This window comes from Andrographis paniculata, unplaced genomic scaffold (genome assembly GCF_009805555.1).
Source record: "Andrographis paniculata isolate CXL003 unplaced genomic scaffold, ASM980555v1 Contig78END, whole genome shotgun sequence".
NCBI classification, from domain to species: Eukaryota; Viridiplantae; Streptophyta; class Magnoliopsida; order Lamiales; family Acanthaceae; genus Andrographis; species Andrographis paniculata.
In genome coordinates this window covers 4,706,868-4,722,487 of record NW_026137615.1, presented here as the reverse complement: position 1 = coordinate 4,722,487, position 15,620 = coordinate 4,706,868, and the positions used below count along the sequence as shown (strand labels likewise).

Here is a 15,620-nt window from a genome sequence, read left to right as displayed (position 1 = left end):
TCACAGATGGATAATGATAATAATAATTATTTCATTCGCGATTAATGATTGATTATGATGCTGCCTGCAGTTGATAAGAAAATAAACAATTTCAATTTCCATTTCCATTTTTGTGCCACTCATGATTGCTGCTCCACCACTTCGATCGATCTGATGCATCAACCAGAATTTTATTTTATTCTTTCTTTGCTTATATATATATATACATGCCTGACAAGTCAAAATTAAAAAAAAAAAAAAAAAAAAAACATTTTTACTTACTTTTTCTTTATTCATATTAAAGTATTCATTATATTTATATTTTTAAGGAAAAAAAATTCAAAATTATCTTATATATTCTAATAATTAACAAATTCTTGTTATTTTTTAATGTACTACTACTACTTAAAAAAGAATAAGTTGAGTGGATAGGAAGGGAAGGGAGTATATATTATTTAAATATTAAAAAAAAAAGAAAAAAAAAAAGAAGATAAGAATGAGCTGAAGCTGTTGTTAGTACTATTTGATTTTCATTTGTTTCTTGCAAATGGAAGAATCAAATTGCACATCAAATCAAACCAAAATAATCTTTATCATTCTATTCTAACATGCACTGCTATGGTATGTTTATCTGCTGCCTGCACTACAAAACGTGATAAGATTGTCAGACAGTTTGTCAATACAACAATGCATTATATCATGGATATAATAATAATAATACAATTTGGGATAAGATTTTTGTGAATAGTTATTTGGCAGGTAACAACAAATTGAGATAAGCTTGTAAATAGTTATTACTACTTGGGAAAAGATTCCAGTCATCATTTTTTTTATTAGAGAGAAGAATCAATCAATATTCCCAATCATCCACAAATCTTTTTAACAAACACATTGCATGGGGCATTATACTGTATATATATATATATAAAAATTATATATTTAGGTATTTATTAGTTACTATTAATTTTTATAATCAGTGTACCGTTCATACGAATAATAATAATTCACATTGTTGAAAGTCTTTTTTTTTCTTTATTCTTTTGTTTTGTTGAAAGTTGAGAATTCAGAGACAGTTGAGGACTGAGGAGGCTGGAGGCAGTTGTAGCGCAGAGCTATCAAATCACTATTATTATTATTGGCCATTATCTTCTCTAACATTATCTTGCATGTTGTATTTCTTTGAATGCTTTTATTGGAAGAGAAAAACAGAGCTTGCATGTTTTGGAGCATTATTCACTTGCATTGATTGATTGTCACACATTTGCAATCGAGATGGTTTGATGAGAATATTGAGTTGGGGGTGGCCAAAAGCATCTCCAATCCTTTCTATTCTAGCAGTGTGTATGCATGATCCAATAAATCTAGATGGATGAGGGCAATGGCAAGACTTGAGATTGATTACTACAAGACAATGAAATGAGATAACGCCTTGATAAAGGTAAGGGAGCCTAGTAACATTTATATATATTATTGATCCACAGGAACAGGATTCGCACAAAGGTGATTTTAAGATTGAGCTCAAGGATGAGGAAAGTATTGCTAATAGAGTAAGTAAGTAGTAGGTCAGGTGAGAAAACAAAATACATTTTATCCACATCCAACTTACCACAAAAAGTAGGGCATTCTCTGACTCAGACTCGTGGATAAACATAACAAGAACAGGTCCTTCATATGAAATCTGCGCCGTCATGGAAGTGATGCAGGTCCGGGTGTGTTCCTCCACCGGGCCTTTGTGGATTTCTGCACAGGAAAATACATGAATACCGTGGAATTGGGAACACAGGCGTCATTACATTTATGTTTCTCCCCGAAGATCCTATTAGCTTTACTTCCTTTTAGAGCTATTTTGCAGTCTATGAATGTAGATTGTGTGTCGCGCAGTAAGAATCAACCAGGAAGGGGAGAAATGTGGTAAAATACCTGGCAAACCGACCAGGCTCAAAACCTGGAACACCAGGCGGTCCAAATGGATCAAAGCGGGCACCAGGTGGCACACCCCTAACAAGAAAAATAATCAAGATTGAGCAAACAAGGATGTGCTTACAATACAAAAGGAGGGGGAGAGGGGACTCACGGTTGACCTCCAGGGAATACAGGCTGCCTGCCACCACCTATCCCGAACATTGGATCATGGGGACCTGCATGGAAATTATTCAAGATTTAGAATATCAGTAGTAGCATGCATATACTAGGTTCAAGAAGCTATGGGATAATAAGATACAGACCTATTAAACTGCTTCCACCACCAAGATCACCCCTGCAATAGATACATCATAAATTATAATAAACCATCCGTTACTATCACAAATGAGACAATGAAATTTGGACTGCACTGCAAATCAGCAACCATCGAGTGGAAAAACCATAACAAAAGGACAAACCTAGTAGGATACATTCCAGCACCAGGCCCAGGAAGGAGATCACTATGTCTTGGATCATAAACTGGAGGAACCATACTGCATAAAATATGAGAAAGACAATTATAAAACAAAACGAAAATTCTTTTGGGCAATTAGCACCACAACACAAGCAATGGAGGAAACCAGAAATAAAGACACCCCCACCACCCTCCCAATTAAAAAGCACCATGGACATCTTACAGAAGCAAAAGTCTCATTTCATGAAACCTTCCATAAAACTTAAGCTACAGAGTGGGGGAACACAACTAATCCTTCACATAATTCCTTACCAATGAAAAACTGTTATAATCCTTCTAATGGACACTACATCCAGCATTAAAAACAAATTAGGTCACAGTTGATCAAGGAGAATGAAAGTGTTGGACAAATAATATCCGCAAAGCTTAAAAAAGGAAGCAAGTCATCATTATGCAAGCACAATAACTTTGAAAAATAAATATAGTTCACAGAACACATTGTTGAAGTGCTTTCACGTCTATCAGTAGCTTCAATTCAGTGATTAATAAAACATTACCGAGAAAGCAAAGGAGAAACGTAAGGATCTTCTGTATTAACATCAGCAACAGGTCTATTGCCTCTATCATCTCTCAAATTAGCCTCTGAACTGCAACCAATATCAAAAGATACACTTAAATCTTGGCCACACACACACAACTATAAAAAAATTATGGTGCAAAAACAAAAACATCTAAGCAGCCACACTATTAAAGAGCTAATTTATTCTAACAAGGTATATAATGTAAGAATGAGAGACCAACATATTGACACATGTTTTTAACTATGTTTTGTCGCTGTTTTAATGGCCATGTGCTTTACTGCTCCTAAAACAGATCCTCACTGCCAACATTTCTAGTTAAATTCAGGATTATGCACCTCACAACAAACAGATAAACTTACCTTGATGGCTGAGAAGAAGAACCAGCAGATGAAATACCATCCAGTTTACCCAAAAGTTCCTTATTGATATCACCTGCCAGCTTTCCCAGGTTCTTGAATTGTGAACTGTAATTTCCACCTCCATTATCTCCTACATACTCTGCAACACTGTATACCCACATCATAAGTGTTCCTCAGTTGATCAAGACCAGGATAACACATCAAATATCAGAAAACGGGAATAAAGATGTATTCTCTTACTTGATTTCAAGATGCATAGGCTGCGATTTGTCACCTTCCTCTAAAGCATCAACAAACAATTTGTCATTCATTACAAGACACTTAACCAAAACCTTTTTGGAGCGTTTCTGAGGGCTAGAATATACAAATGCATAGCAATCTTCAACCTCATTCCAGTTGTCCAACCCCACTTCATCTGTTCAAGTTCCAAAAGCAGGAGCATAAGCAGGCATGAAATATTATTCATAAAACACGAGATTTTCATAAAAACTAGGCCCACCAAATAAACATAATCACGAAAACCCTAACTGTAGAGGTCCATGGATCTCAGTACGAACCATATATGAAAAAATGTAAAAGTAACAATAACCGCGAAATGAAAGGAAAACAACGCTCCATCTATTGAATAGATTAGTTAATCGCACAAATAAGTTTCCGAACAAGATAGTTCAACGCAACTAAATTGAGCTGAATCGTTGGTATTACCGGAAGACGAAGACGCCAGAGCATCATCGCCCGACGCAGCAGCCCCAGTCGCATTCAGCACAAAACCAGCCGATAGAAACGCCGCGTGAAGTGCGAACGCAGCCTTGTCGTATCGATTCCGGAACGACGGCCGAGCCGCCCGAATTACTGCCAACATCGATTGTTCGGTCGCCATAGACGAGATCTTCCTCAGTTCCTACTAGTTTTGCGTGCTCCCGACGCTACAAATTTCACCGTCGAAGGTCGGCGTATAATTATCAAAAATTATTTTATAAAATTAAATTAAATCAAAACTTTTAACATATTGGGCCTGGATATTATTACTGGGCCAGCCCAGTTTTACTATTTGTCTGATTTGATAATACTTGCTGAGGTCACTTTAGTTGTTTGTATACCATTACCATAATTATTACAAATTATTCTATATTAAAATTAAAATAATTAATTAATTTAATAAAATTTTTGTGTACTGAACGAATATTTTATTATTTATGTACATTACACATTTACACTACACATAAAAATCTTAGTAAATACAGAATAGAATGTGTGTATATCTTATTAGTTTCTACTAATTAAGATTTGGGAGCAATCTGGACAATATTGATTTTGGAAGTTGGAGGGGACGAGTGATCTGAAATTGTAGGAGAAACAGGCTCAGCAGCAGCTTTCCTGCTTGTGGCCCTGATGTAGCAGAAAATGGCTACTAAAAAAGTGGTGGCTAAGCCGCCGACAATCACGCCGCCGCCGGCCACCGATTTATCTATGCCGTGACGGTGGCTGTGGCTTTTTTCCGGCACTTGGACTTCTGCTCCGGGACTCTCCGCTGGGGCTGGGCCGAGTTTGCGTGCAGTGGGAATCCCTGCGGTTGGTACGGTTTCTTCTGCCATTGATAAACTTAAGCCCAAGATGAAGCAGATGCAGCAGGATGCAAGAAAAGCAGCCATATTTATGTTTCTTTTTTTTTTTTTCTTTTGAGACGTTGGATCTGTTCTGTAGAGTGTCGATGGGACAATTACTTATAGAGGGAGAGAGGTAGAGAGAGAAAAAGGGAGGATCTTGGAAAGTTCATTTTGTTGGATTTGAGGAATGAAATGAATATTTTGAAGGAGGGAAGAAAACGGGGCTGTGCTGTCTGAGCTGAGGCGATGCACGTGTAGAGGCATTATATAATGCATTTTCCAGCAGAGGGTTTGCAATTACAGCTGGATCAAGAATCCAGGGGACATGATCCAACAATAATTATATACTTTGTGTTGATTTATTTCATGATAGTTCTGCAAGAAAATAATCGAACAAACAAGAATCCATGCCCCAGGAACAGGAACAGGAACAGGAACAGGGACAAATCAGCAGGATCAATCAGACCGTATCTCTGTGTATATTATTGAAAATGTTCTGTGAGAATTAAGTAGAATATTTTTAGAAAGATTGATTGATATTATCGACTATAAACAAAATGCATGGTTGTCATGTCTGGTCTGGCCATTAGATTAAAGCAGCTTGCCCTCCCACCCTCTTACAAGATGTTTTTGATTGCCAGGAACTGTCCTGTCGCACTGTTGGACACTCACTACATTTCTCCTTCCATTTCTTTATTTCTTGCCTGCTTGATTATCAACAAGTTGGGAGAGAGAGAGAGAGAGAGAGAGAGAGAGAGAGGTCAATGGGATTAATGGGCTTTAAATTGTATTGATTTTCTTAGACCAACTTATAATGGGCCGATGGTAAGGTTTAATTAGATTGGACCGATTTCAGCCCAAAATAGGCCCAATTAGTTGTGGGCCACAAACAGGCTTCTTAAAGTCGCTGGAGCATAAGCGCGACTTTAATATATGCGCGTCAGAATATTCGATTGGAATGAACCTACTTCTAGGGTTTTGGGGGTTTAAGGTGGAGGACTGACGGACCGACTTTAGAGTAAGAATAATTCAAAGTATGAACGCGGTGATATATTGGCCGCCATTGATTTCGATTTGGATTTACTCTGTGATCCCGCGGAATTCGGGAGGTCTGGTCCATCGGTAGCTGCGTTTGAGCGGTGAAGGGGAGTTGGATTTTGATTGGCCATACTGCTGCTAGTAATTGATGGAGGCTAGAGTGGGAATGGACGGTGCGTCTGCTGCGAGGAAGTTAATTCAGCATCACCAAGCGCGGTCTCCGCCTCCATCGACGCCGCAGCAGCATCAACAACCGCAGATATCGCAGATTGGGACTGTGCCGCAACTTCTCGCCGGCGGCATTGCCGGAGCTTTTAGCAAGACTTGTACTGCACCGCTTGCCCGGCTTACCATTCTTTTTCAGGTTTCCTCTTCTCATTCTTCCCTTCCTCTCCGTCTTATCGGAGGTGGTACATATTCTAAACGCTCGACATTGGTTTGAGAAAACCTTTTTTTGGTAAAAGAACGTAATGAACATGGAAGCAATTCTTTTGCACTGATTTTTAGTTTATATTTGTAGATTTATAGTTACTCAATCATAAAACAATTTCGTACTGAATTTATTTAATGGGGATGAGTTTATTCTATTTGTATCTTGTTTTTTTTGGCTCTACATCTGAGGTCCAAACGTCACAAATAGTATCAAGAATTCAACTTTGTTGCGTATATTATATTTATGGCTGATACCTGTTTCTAATCTGGACGCCTAATTAAATGCATATTCATAAATACTCTTTGTAGATTCAAGGGATGCACACAGATGTTGCTTTGATGAGTAAGCCCTGCATATGGCATGAAGCATCGCGGATAATTAATGAAGAAGGTGTTAGAGCTTTTTGGAAAGGAAATTTGGTTACAATAGCTCATCGGCTTCCTTATTCTTCAGTCAACTTTTATGCCTACGAAAAATATAAGAGTGTGAGTCTTTTTTAAGACGTGGTATTGTTCTAGCACTGCCAAAAGATTGGTTTATTGCAATATTCATGAAGGTTTTCTCATGCATCACTGCCATTTTAACTGGAAGTTCAAATTTTTTTGCAGATACTAAAGTCAATTCCGGGTCTTGATGGACCCAGGAGCAATGCAAACACAGATGCTTTTGTGCACTTTGTAGGTGGTGGCTTGGCAGGAATAACTGCCGCTTCTACAACATATCCATTGGATCTTATCAGGACACGGCTTGCTGCACAGGTGCGAGACTAGTATTCTGTTAAAAATACATTATTGCTGAACTTAATTTAAGGGAGCTTGATGAAATTGTTTCCTTCAAGTTCCTGACAATCCCCTGACTCTATGAACAATTTAATGTAAAGAGGGATAGTTTGTGGGGCCTTTTCTTTGTCCTTTTCAATACTGAATCATCGCCTCTACATATCATGATATGTTTTTAGGTTCTGTTCTTGACATGTTTGTTTACTTGTTTATGGTGCCTTATGCTGCGATATATCCTATTTTGACATAATAGTTGTTCTTTAACCATGCAGAGGAGTGTCGCCTACTATCATGGGATAAGCCATGCTTTTACTACCATCTGCACAAATGAAGGTTTTCTTGGCTTGTACAAAGGGTTGGGGGCAACATTACTGGTATTTCTCTTTTCATTCTTATATTAAAACTTGAGAGTAGCGATCATCTGTGTTTATTTGAAGTTTTCTTTAACATCTTTCATTCCATTTTTCCCTTTGGCTGCAGGGCGTCGGACCCAGTATAGCTATAAGCTTTACGGTTTATGAGAGCCTGAGATCTTATTGGCACTCTAGAAGGTACAAAAAGATAAGTTAGTTAAATATCTGTATCATATGATCTTGGCTCTGAATAAAGTACGTGAAGATAACACTTCATCTTTCCATCAGGCCTGATGATTCCACAGTTCTGGTCAGCTTGGCATGCGGCAGTCTTTCTGGTATCGCGTCATCAACAGGTCAGTGGAATGTAATATTTTACCTGCTTGGGTATGCTTCTGAAATCACTAGGGCAGGCTCCAATGGCTCTTTCTGTTCTGCAATTTGATCCTCTTTTTATTCCTGTGGTGGTTCACTGCAGCAACATTTCCTTTGGACCTTGTTCGACGAAGAATGCAATTGGAAGGTGCTGCAGGGCGTGCCAATGTGTATGACATGGGTTTGTTTGGGACATTCAAACACATCATTCGAGCAGAAGGCTTCCGTGGTTTATATAGAGGAATCATGCCTGAATACTACAAGGTTGTTCCCGGCGTAGGAATTGCATTCATGACCTATGAAACACTTAAGAAGCTACTTTCAGAGGGGTCATTCAGTTAATCGATGAGGCAATTTTATTATGGCCATGGAAAGCATTAATGGGTTCCACTTTGGCTTAAACACACTGCAACTGGATATAGGTAGCCCGTTTCCTTTTATGCGATTTTGGGAACGTTTCTGTGGCAGAAAATTTTGTGGTTGCTGCTACATTTAGCTTGTGAGGTGCTTCAGATTTGATTGTAGGAATGTCATCAAGCTGATTGGTGTCTAATCTTTTTCACGAGAAATATCATTCTTTGAATCAAGTTCATTAGTGGAGCCTCGTTTTTGTTTTCATTTATAGTGTTGATTGTGTCCGACTTATGTTTTGGAACATTATGGTTTTTTTATAAAAATTATCTTTAATAATTTACAACATTATGTCCCACAACGAATTCTTAATTTTTTTTTTAGTAACAAATATCTTAAAAATTTACAACATATTATACAAATATCTTTATATTTATATTATATAATAAAATTATTTTAGGCATTTATATTTTATTTTTACAGAATATCGAGAGTTTGTATTTATTTTGAGAAATTACCAAAAGTTCCAAAACTGTAGACAGAGCCCGGTTTAATGCTTTTTGTTACAGCAAAATAGCTCAATCCATATCCTGAAAGAGTAAAGCTACGCATGACAAGTATCAAATTTGACACCACCAACAAAATATAATTGCTTTACAAGCTTCAATCCTTCAAATTCATGAGATAAAAGAAGAGCACAATACAAATGTCACCAAAATAAATAAATAAACAAAAGAACTTGCTTCAAGAAGCTAATAACCCGCAAACTAGGCCCGACACACAAGTTACACTAGGCTAACCATGTGTGACAGGTGACCTGAGGCACGGTCACAAATCCAACCCTACACAATCAGGCCATCCCTTATGGGACAACTTCTCCCCAACTTTCACCCTCCCATAAATATATATACAGTTTTGATAGCACATGCCAAACATTCCCATCCATTCACCACTTCAATGAGAAAGAAAATAAACAAAGGAATAAGTAATTGTTCCCAACTAATGAATTACTGTACACAATTATACAGAAAAGCCCGGGTGGGATGTCACAAAGATTCATGAAGGGCAAGGCCGATCTTCATCTGCTTTGAAAATAGCCATTATTTGAGACTGTGAAATGCTTTGTCTGTTATTCAGTATATCAATGTAGCTCTGAATACGGTACCGATCCGAGCTTGTGAGGGAAAATGGTGGATTCAGGATCAAACAAGATGCTTCCACTAGAATAAACATCAGTAAACACACTGCTTTTGAATAGCAATGCACAGCATTTTCAATCTCCCCCAAATATTCATCAACCTGTACCAGCACAGTAAAAGAGCATATGGTGAGAAATTTTGGGAATATTTACTTGTGATTTCTATCAATTTCTTTTTTTCTCTTCAACTTTTCAATCTACAAATTTCCCTTCAAAAAAAATCACAAACAAAACTAATTTTTCGTTCAAACATACATCTGACAACTATTTCATTTTAAGAACATAAAAACCCAAAAAATACAAATATATCATAAGTAAACACACCCTAAACAATCGGCTCAACATGATCTGCTTATGGAACTTAACAACTGCAAATAATAATAATAACTCACCGCTGCACGTTTGCCCAGGGCAAGGGCAGACTGATATATCAGATCCATTGCATCTGGCATCTCCATATTTCCTGTGAAGAAAACGGTATTTACAAAACTGTCAAGTTTCCATAATTTTGTAAACACATGAAGCTTTTAGCTCATGTATGTCATCAGTATGTTGTATTCCTTAAACACAGTTCTGCACAGTCTCCGTATATAAGCATATATCTAGCATATGGCACAAGACATTTACATAACTATATCATCTAGCTTTGTCTCCTTTCTATAAGTAACTTTCACATAAGAAAACTATTAATAAGTATAGCACCACCCAAAATCAATAGCATAAGATGCACAATCCAAGACAGGCATTGCCAACACGAACAAGTCACAATCAAGAAAAGTGACCTCGGAAAAAGAAGGAAAAGACCACACAGCCATACCAGGATCTATCATTTTGGAAAGTTCCTCAGCATTTCCAACTTCATGAAGAAATGTTCTCTCTATCTGTGAGATGATATCCTGCATCCCCTCAGAATTAGAAATGTCAAGACCCTCTCGCGCATCTGGGATGTGTTGAACATTAGAGGCTTCTCTCAGTTCTGAAGTCTCCTCACTTGAACTCACTTCATTCACAGATGCAGCATAAGTGTGGCAAATTTGCAATGCTTGCTTCCATAGAGCAAGAAGTACCAGCTGAATGGAAAATGCTTCTAATAGCTTTCTTCCCCGAATCTAGCAACCCACAGAATTTAGTCAGTTTACACATCATGATAGAACACAACATTTATTTGCAAATTATATATACCTGCAGACACCTTTTTCTTCAAAATTATTGTGTTCAGTGTCAGAACAAATAAGTTGCACTATAGGAAAAGATTCACAATTTCATAATTTTTAGAGCTTACAGACATATATGTCTCGATTAAGTGTCATGAGTTACCTTATCACTCACTAAATCAGTTATGGAAGATGCATAATGCTGCAATGACTTGATTCGTGTCATGCAGTCTGTTGACGGCTGGTCTAGAGTGTTAGTTATGTCCATCGATCCTTGCAAGGCGCTAGGAGTAGGGCGACTTTCTAGAATCCCAGTATTATCAACCTCACCAGTTGCTCGACCTATTGCTGGCATTTGACCCCTTGCTGAGGTCATATTTCCAGAATCAATAAGTGGACTGTCAGTTTTAGATAGAAATTGGCTTGTCTTAGAAGGGCATGCTGAAGACGATAAGTCTAGTGGAGGACCTGATACAAAGACATAATCCTGGTCGATGGACTCCAGAGAATCCACAACTGTAAAGTTGATGCAAATTAGACTACAAAAACATATATCATAAGCAACATCATAACCTGCACAATAATACTAAGAATGCAGAAGATCACCTTTTGGAAGATTATCTAGTGAACCGAGATCCATGGTTTTAAGAGATTCTTTAAGGTTTCCCTCTGAAAGTTGGTGGCTGCCAAGACTAGACCCTTCAATTTCTGTTTTATGTGTAGTAATATTATCCTTGAAGGAATCTCTTCTATTGGCAAGAGTCGATAGAGCTTTCTGCTCGGATTTTGAATCGAGAGAAAATCCATGCATGGATCTCTTGGAAGATTTACTTAGAAACAACTGGTTGCCATCAGGTCCACTAGAATCATAATCTATACTAAAAGGCAAGCAATCTTCTTGTGTAATTTCATCTGCAGTCCTCCCAGACGAAGAGAACTCATCCAATAATCTTTCTGACTGTCTATTCCTAAGCACATGACATAAGCTTAATTTGTTCAGAAATACAAAAACTTTTGTGCCGTGGATTATCTAAACACATTAATCTTGTTTACCTGGAAAACTCTGTTGGCTTCCTCCCAGAAAGAAATAGATGGTTGAAAAATTCTTCAAATGTCAAACGCTCCACTGTGGAAAGCAGGAATTCCAGGAACATAAATGAACAAAAGAAGCGCAATAAATTACACAATGGTTTGCGTAAGCACAGTGACGTTTCAGTAAGGTCATTGATGGTGAGATATAAACAAATAGGACAAGATAAATGCCTCGTGCAAGCTTGTATGTGTTACAAATTGTTGAGACGAGGTTGATTATTCTGAATCACAAGATTACTTTACCCTTAACAGACTTAATTGGTAATTGTGCTATTTACTTTATCAGATAAGGTTTCAAGAAATGATTTCCTCAATTATTATGATGTGCTCATAGATAGGTTTCCTTTTTGTACTAATTAAGACAAGAGTCATATAATTAGCCCTTCTGCATCAAATATCATTGATAAAAGGCACTAAAAAATCATTCATCTTCTTATTTGTGCTTAAACTACAAAGCAAGAGGCATATTCTATACAAAGAAACTACCTGGGTTACGCCGCAACAGTCTCCTACACAAATCTATGCATTCAGGGCTCAAACCTACGGCCTCAGGCGGGAACTGTAGCTCTCCTGATTTAATGATGTTTTGAAGCAGCTGCAAAATAAATCAATATACAGATTAACACGACTACAAAATAATCATTAGTTCAGCTGTAAGAAGCATACACTATTATTTGAGTAAGATGAAAACACCTGTATCTGATTACTTCCTGTAAAAGGCGTTCTTCCTGTGACCAGCTGGAAAAGAATGGCCCCAACGCTCCAGAGATCTGCCTGCAATATGATAAAGTAATTAGACAAAGGAGGCTGGTAAAAATGTAATGTGCATATCTCACCTTTGCATCATACTTCTGGAGCTGCATAATTTCGGGAGCCATATACAGTGGTGAACCACACAGGGTTTCAGCAAGGCCTCTAGGCTGTAGAGATCTGTAATAAAGAAATAGTTCTGAACCCATAATTTCGATCCTTATACAGCCGATCATTCTTGAGTAAATATTAGCATGATATTTGTTATTTATCAGTTCTAGTCTTCTAGACTTTCTAGGCACACTAATTTTGGGTCCCCCAACAAATTTAGTGCGCATTAACATACACCATCCATTGTGGCAAAAAATTCCCATCTTTCTTTTATGTCTTTCTCCATATCTCCAGCGTCCCTAAACCTTTGTATTTCCATTTAAAATAGTCTTCAACTATTCAAAAAGTGATTTCCTACTACCCAACCAGCAAAGACAAATAGAACTTTGTCAAGTTTTGCATGACTGATGAGCAGCACTATCAGACTTTGAGTCGACATAGAAAGCACGTGTATGTGTGCTACCACAAACCAAACAATATAAGCCAGCAAACAAATGTAAGTGTTTCAGAAAAGAGAACTGCACCTTGCAAAGCCAAAATCAGCAATCTTCAAAATGCTGCTATCTTCATTAGTGGAAAGGAGAAGATTCTGTTCCAAATTTAGACACCATACATATGGAACATGTCAATGAAGATACCAGGATATGACAGCATATCAATAAAGAGTCAATACAAGGAAGATATAGGAAGAATTAGTGAATGTGTGTATGAATGGTTGTAACATTTCACTAACGCAATGTATCTCGGAAATTTTAGTTGGATTTATCAACATTGAACATTTTATTCATTATTTCATCTAGTATTCCAACACAAAGATTATGAAACCGAAATTTCGGCTGGCTAGCAATTGACAAATGAATTGACAAACGACCACTCTTATAGAACTTGGCTGTCATTGAAAGAAGGTCAATAGCTGATACACTTACAAAACGAAAACAGTAGAATTGTAGTTTTGATTGCAAACCTGAGGCTTCAAATCACGATGTATGAGGTTGTTATCACGAAGAACTTTCAGACCCTCAGCTGAAAGAGTAATATATTATGCATCACATGATATGTTCTGTGAGTGAAACAGGAAAAAACAAGAAAATAGATACCAAGATGCTTCATAAAGTGCTTTGCTGTTGCTTCGGGGATTTTCCCCTGCCGTTGCTGAATGTACATTGAAAGGTCACCTCCCTTGCAGTACTCCAACACTATGAAAATCTTCCCAGGTTCCTAAACATATTATCATATTGGAAGAAACAAATTCATCATTCCGAAATCACTTATAGATCAAACACAGCACATCTAAATGCAGAACATAAGAAAGAATAAGTGTCACAAAATACCAATAAAACATATTATCATATCGGAAGAAAAAAATTCATCATTCCGAAATCGCTTCTAGATCAAACACAGCACATCTAAATGCAAACCATAAGAAAGCAGAAGTTTCAAAAATACCAATACACCTAGAATTTATAGAAATCTTCCGCTTCAAACTACATAATTGGCACACCCATGGAGCCCAGTAAAGGAAGCAACTAAAGGCAATTTAAAGATGCTGTATCCATGTGCAACATATGCACAATCCAGAAGCCAATCTTATAAGGTTTAAAAGCCACAACCAACAAGGCAATCATTAACTCCAGATTTCGCCACTCCAGCATAGTTAAAAGCAACAATAAATAAAGCACGCAATAAATTACCAACACCTTGACCTCGCATCTTATTTTTCCTCAATCAAAATTTCAGTATTAATAATAAATATATAAACAAAAGAAGAGAATCAAAGTAAGGACCTCGATCATGTGGTGCAAACGGATAATATTCGGGTGATTGATTCCTTTAAGGATAACTATCTCAGACTTGAGGCTTTCCTGCAACTTGGAATTCAATCGAGCGGTGATGATTTCCTTGATCGCCACTTCTGTGCCGTGGACGCGATGGCGGGCGTGCCACACTGTCGAAAACGATCCCGACCCTATCTGCCTTCCCATCACATAATCCCCGACTGTATAATATCTCCTTGACGACTGCGCCATTGCAAAACCTCGATTATCCTCCCCGAACCAGTAAAGACGAGACAGAATAAAGGGATTGAAAAGGGTTTGCTTATGGGCTTTAATAGAATAGTATACTATGGGTTCCGGGGCCTATTTCTTGCGTCCTCTTTTGGGAACTAAGCGGAGACGAAAAGGGAATCTTAATTTAGGGTTTTCTTGGAGCGAACATTGGTCACGATGATTATGGAGACGGAGAAGATATCTTCTACTGTAAAACTACAAGATTAAACTAATGGCGAGTGATTAGCATTCTCAGTTTGACGATGATGATTAAAGGAGTGTGGGTTTTTAATTTTTCCCGTCTGGCGTGCAGTGCAGCCCATCGGTGTTATTTGGTCGCGACAGCTACCATAAAAGCCAACGTTGCCAGGGGACACGCGGCGGAGCTTTATTGGCTGAGGCTACAGCCCGTTTTCTTTTTAAATGAATTATCCACATGCGAAAACCTCCCAATATTTCCGGAATAAAAAAAAAAAACTAAAAAAATGTGTATTTTATTTATTTATTTTAATTTTATATTTAATAACAATTTTATGTTTATATATAAAATATATGATATATACAATATTAAAGTAAAAATACATGATAAAGCTAAGAACTTGATATATAAATCTATTTTAATTTTCTTTAGGTATCTCTTGTTATCATCTTTCTATTTAATAATAATGGAATTAAAAATAAAAATAAAATTAATGGAATAAAGTCACTGAGTGTTATTTTTACAATACCAAACTCACTTTTATGGATGGTAATGTTTTTTTTAAACAAAGATTGATTTTAATATTTGCAACAACTAATTTTTCCTTTATTGTTGCCTTTAATATGTTGTAATCTTTTTATTTTTTTCACCTTGAAAAAAAGGAAAGAATTTTAAAGAAGTTATTTTAAAATATTCATCTCTTGGATAGTATGAATGATTTTAAGAAATATATTTATTTGATATGATAAAAATAAATAAATAAATCAACACGAATTCATTCTTTTATGTAATAAACGACAGTTATTTAGTCTTTAATTCATCTGTATATCCATTTT

General features: G+C 37.0%; 3 protein-coding genes across 5 annotated transcripts; 1 reads left to right on the top strand and 2 right to left on the bottom strand.

The window, feature by feature from the left end:
- Window positions 1–1,412: 1,412 nt before the first annotated feature.
- On the bottom strand, window positions 1,413–4,251 carry LOC127239977 (probable proteasome inhibitor). The gene is made up of 9 exons (XM_051258382.1): window positions 4,002–4,251; window positions 3,537–3,711; window positions 3,297–3,443; window positions 2,914–3,003; window positions 2,361–2,435; window positions 2,205–2,236; window positions 2,054–2,117; window positions 1,900–1,977; window positions 1,413–1,719 (listed from the first exon to the last, which is right to left on the bottom strand). Exons 1-9 carry the CDS (start codon window positions 4,174–4,176, stop codon window positions 1,647–1,649), a joined length of 909 nt encoding a protein of 302 aa, XP_051114339.1. The 5' UTR covers window positions 4,177–4,251; the 3' UTR covers window positions 1,413–1,646.
- A 1,621-nt stretch (window positions 4,252–5,872) lies between these two features.
- On the top strand, window positions 5,873–8,473 carry LOC127239542 (uncharacterized). Its single transcript, XM_051257742.1, has 7 exons — window positions 5,873–6,305; window positions 6,683–6,859; window positions 6,983–7,132; window positions 7,426–7,527; window positions 7,634–7,704; window positions 7,795–7,862; window positions 7,985–8,473. The coding sequence occupies exons 1-7, from the start codon at window positions 6,090–6,092 to the stop codon at window positions 8,221–8,223; spliced, it is 1,023 nt and encodes a 340-aa protein (XP_051113699.1). The 5' UTR covers window positions 5,873–6,089; the 3' UTR covers window positions 8,224–8,473.
- A 418-nt stretch (window positions 8,474–8,891) lies between these two features.
- LOC127239724 (serine/threonine-protein kinase ATG1c-like) lies at window positions 8,892–14,870 on the bottom strand. 3 transcript variants are annotated; one of them, XM_051258003.1, is made up of 14 exons: window positions 14,322–14,869; window positions 13,635–13,755; window positions 13,502–13,560; window positions 13,062–13,126; window positions 12,513–12,606; window positions 12,370–12,450; window positions 12,163–12,271; window positions 11,638–11,710; window positions 11,191–11,552; window positions 11,053–11,100; window positions 10,748–10,950; window positions 10,248–10,539; window positions 9,823–9,893; window positions 8,892–9,531 (listed from the first exon to the last, which is right to left on the bottom strand). In XM_051258003.1, the coding sequence occupies exons 1-14, from the start codon at window positions 14,562–14,564 to the stop codon at window positions 9,289–9,291; spliced, it is 2,064 nt and encodes a 687-aa protein (XP_051113960.1). In that variant the 5' UTR covers window positions 14,565–14,869; the 3' UTR covers window positions 8,892–9,288. The 3 variants fall into 3 exon arrangements, with proteins under 3 accessions (XP_051113960.1, XP_051113959.1, XP_051113957.1); XM_051258002.1 differs by having other exon boundaries at window positions 10,748–11,100; window positions 11,191–11,546; window positions 14,322–14,870; XM_051258000.1 differs by having other exon boundaries at window positions 10,748–11,100.
- Window positions 14,871–15,620: the final 750 nt, after the last annotated feature.

What these genes read in the sequence shown, in the direction of transcription:
- LOC127239977 (XM_051258382.1), bottom strand. Translation starts at nt 4,176, where the DNA reads ATGGCGACCGAACAATCGATGTTGGCAGTAATTCGGGCGGCTCGGCCG. An exon ending in GTTTCTCCTTTGCTTTCTCG is followed by an intron (nt 2,436 to 2,913) that starts GTAATGTTTTAT and finishes TATTTTATGCAG; the next exon opens with TATGGTTCCTCCAGTTTATG. An exon ending in GTATTCCCTGGAGGTCAACC is followed by an intron (nt 1,978 to 2,053) that starts GTGAGTCCCCTC and finishes TTTTCTTGTTAG; the next exon opens with GGGTGTGCCACCTGGTGCCC.
- LOC127239542 (XM_051257742.1), top strand. Translation starts at nt 6,090, where the DNA reads ATGGAGGCTAGAGTGGGAATGGACGGTGCGTCTGCTGCGAGGAAGTTA. An exon ending in GGCTTACCATTCTTTTTCAG is followed by an intron (nt 6,306 to 6,682) that starts GTTTCCTCTTCT and finishes TACTCTTTGTAG; the next exon opens with ATTCAAGGGATGCACACAGA. An exon ending in TGGTATCGCGTCATCAACAG is followed by an intron (nt 7,863 to 7,984) that starts GTCAGTGGAATG and finishes GGTTCACTGCAG; the next exon opens with CAACATTTCCTTTGGACCTT.
- LOC127239724 (XM_051258000.1), bottom strand. Translation starts at nt 14,564, where the DNA reads ATGGCGCAGTCGTCAAGGAGATATTATACAGTCGGGGATTATGTGATG. An exon ending in ATCGTGATTTGAAGCCTCAG is followed by an intron (nt 13,127 to 13,501) that starts GTTTGCAATCAA and finishes AATTTGGAACAG; the next exon opens with AATCTTCTCCTTTCCACTAA. An exon ending in TCCAGAAGTATGATGCAAAG is followed by an intron (nt 12,451 to 12,512) that starts GTGAGATATGCA and finishes ATCATATTGCAG; the next exon opens with GCAGATCTCTGGAGCGTTGG.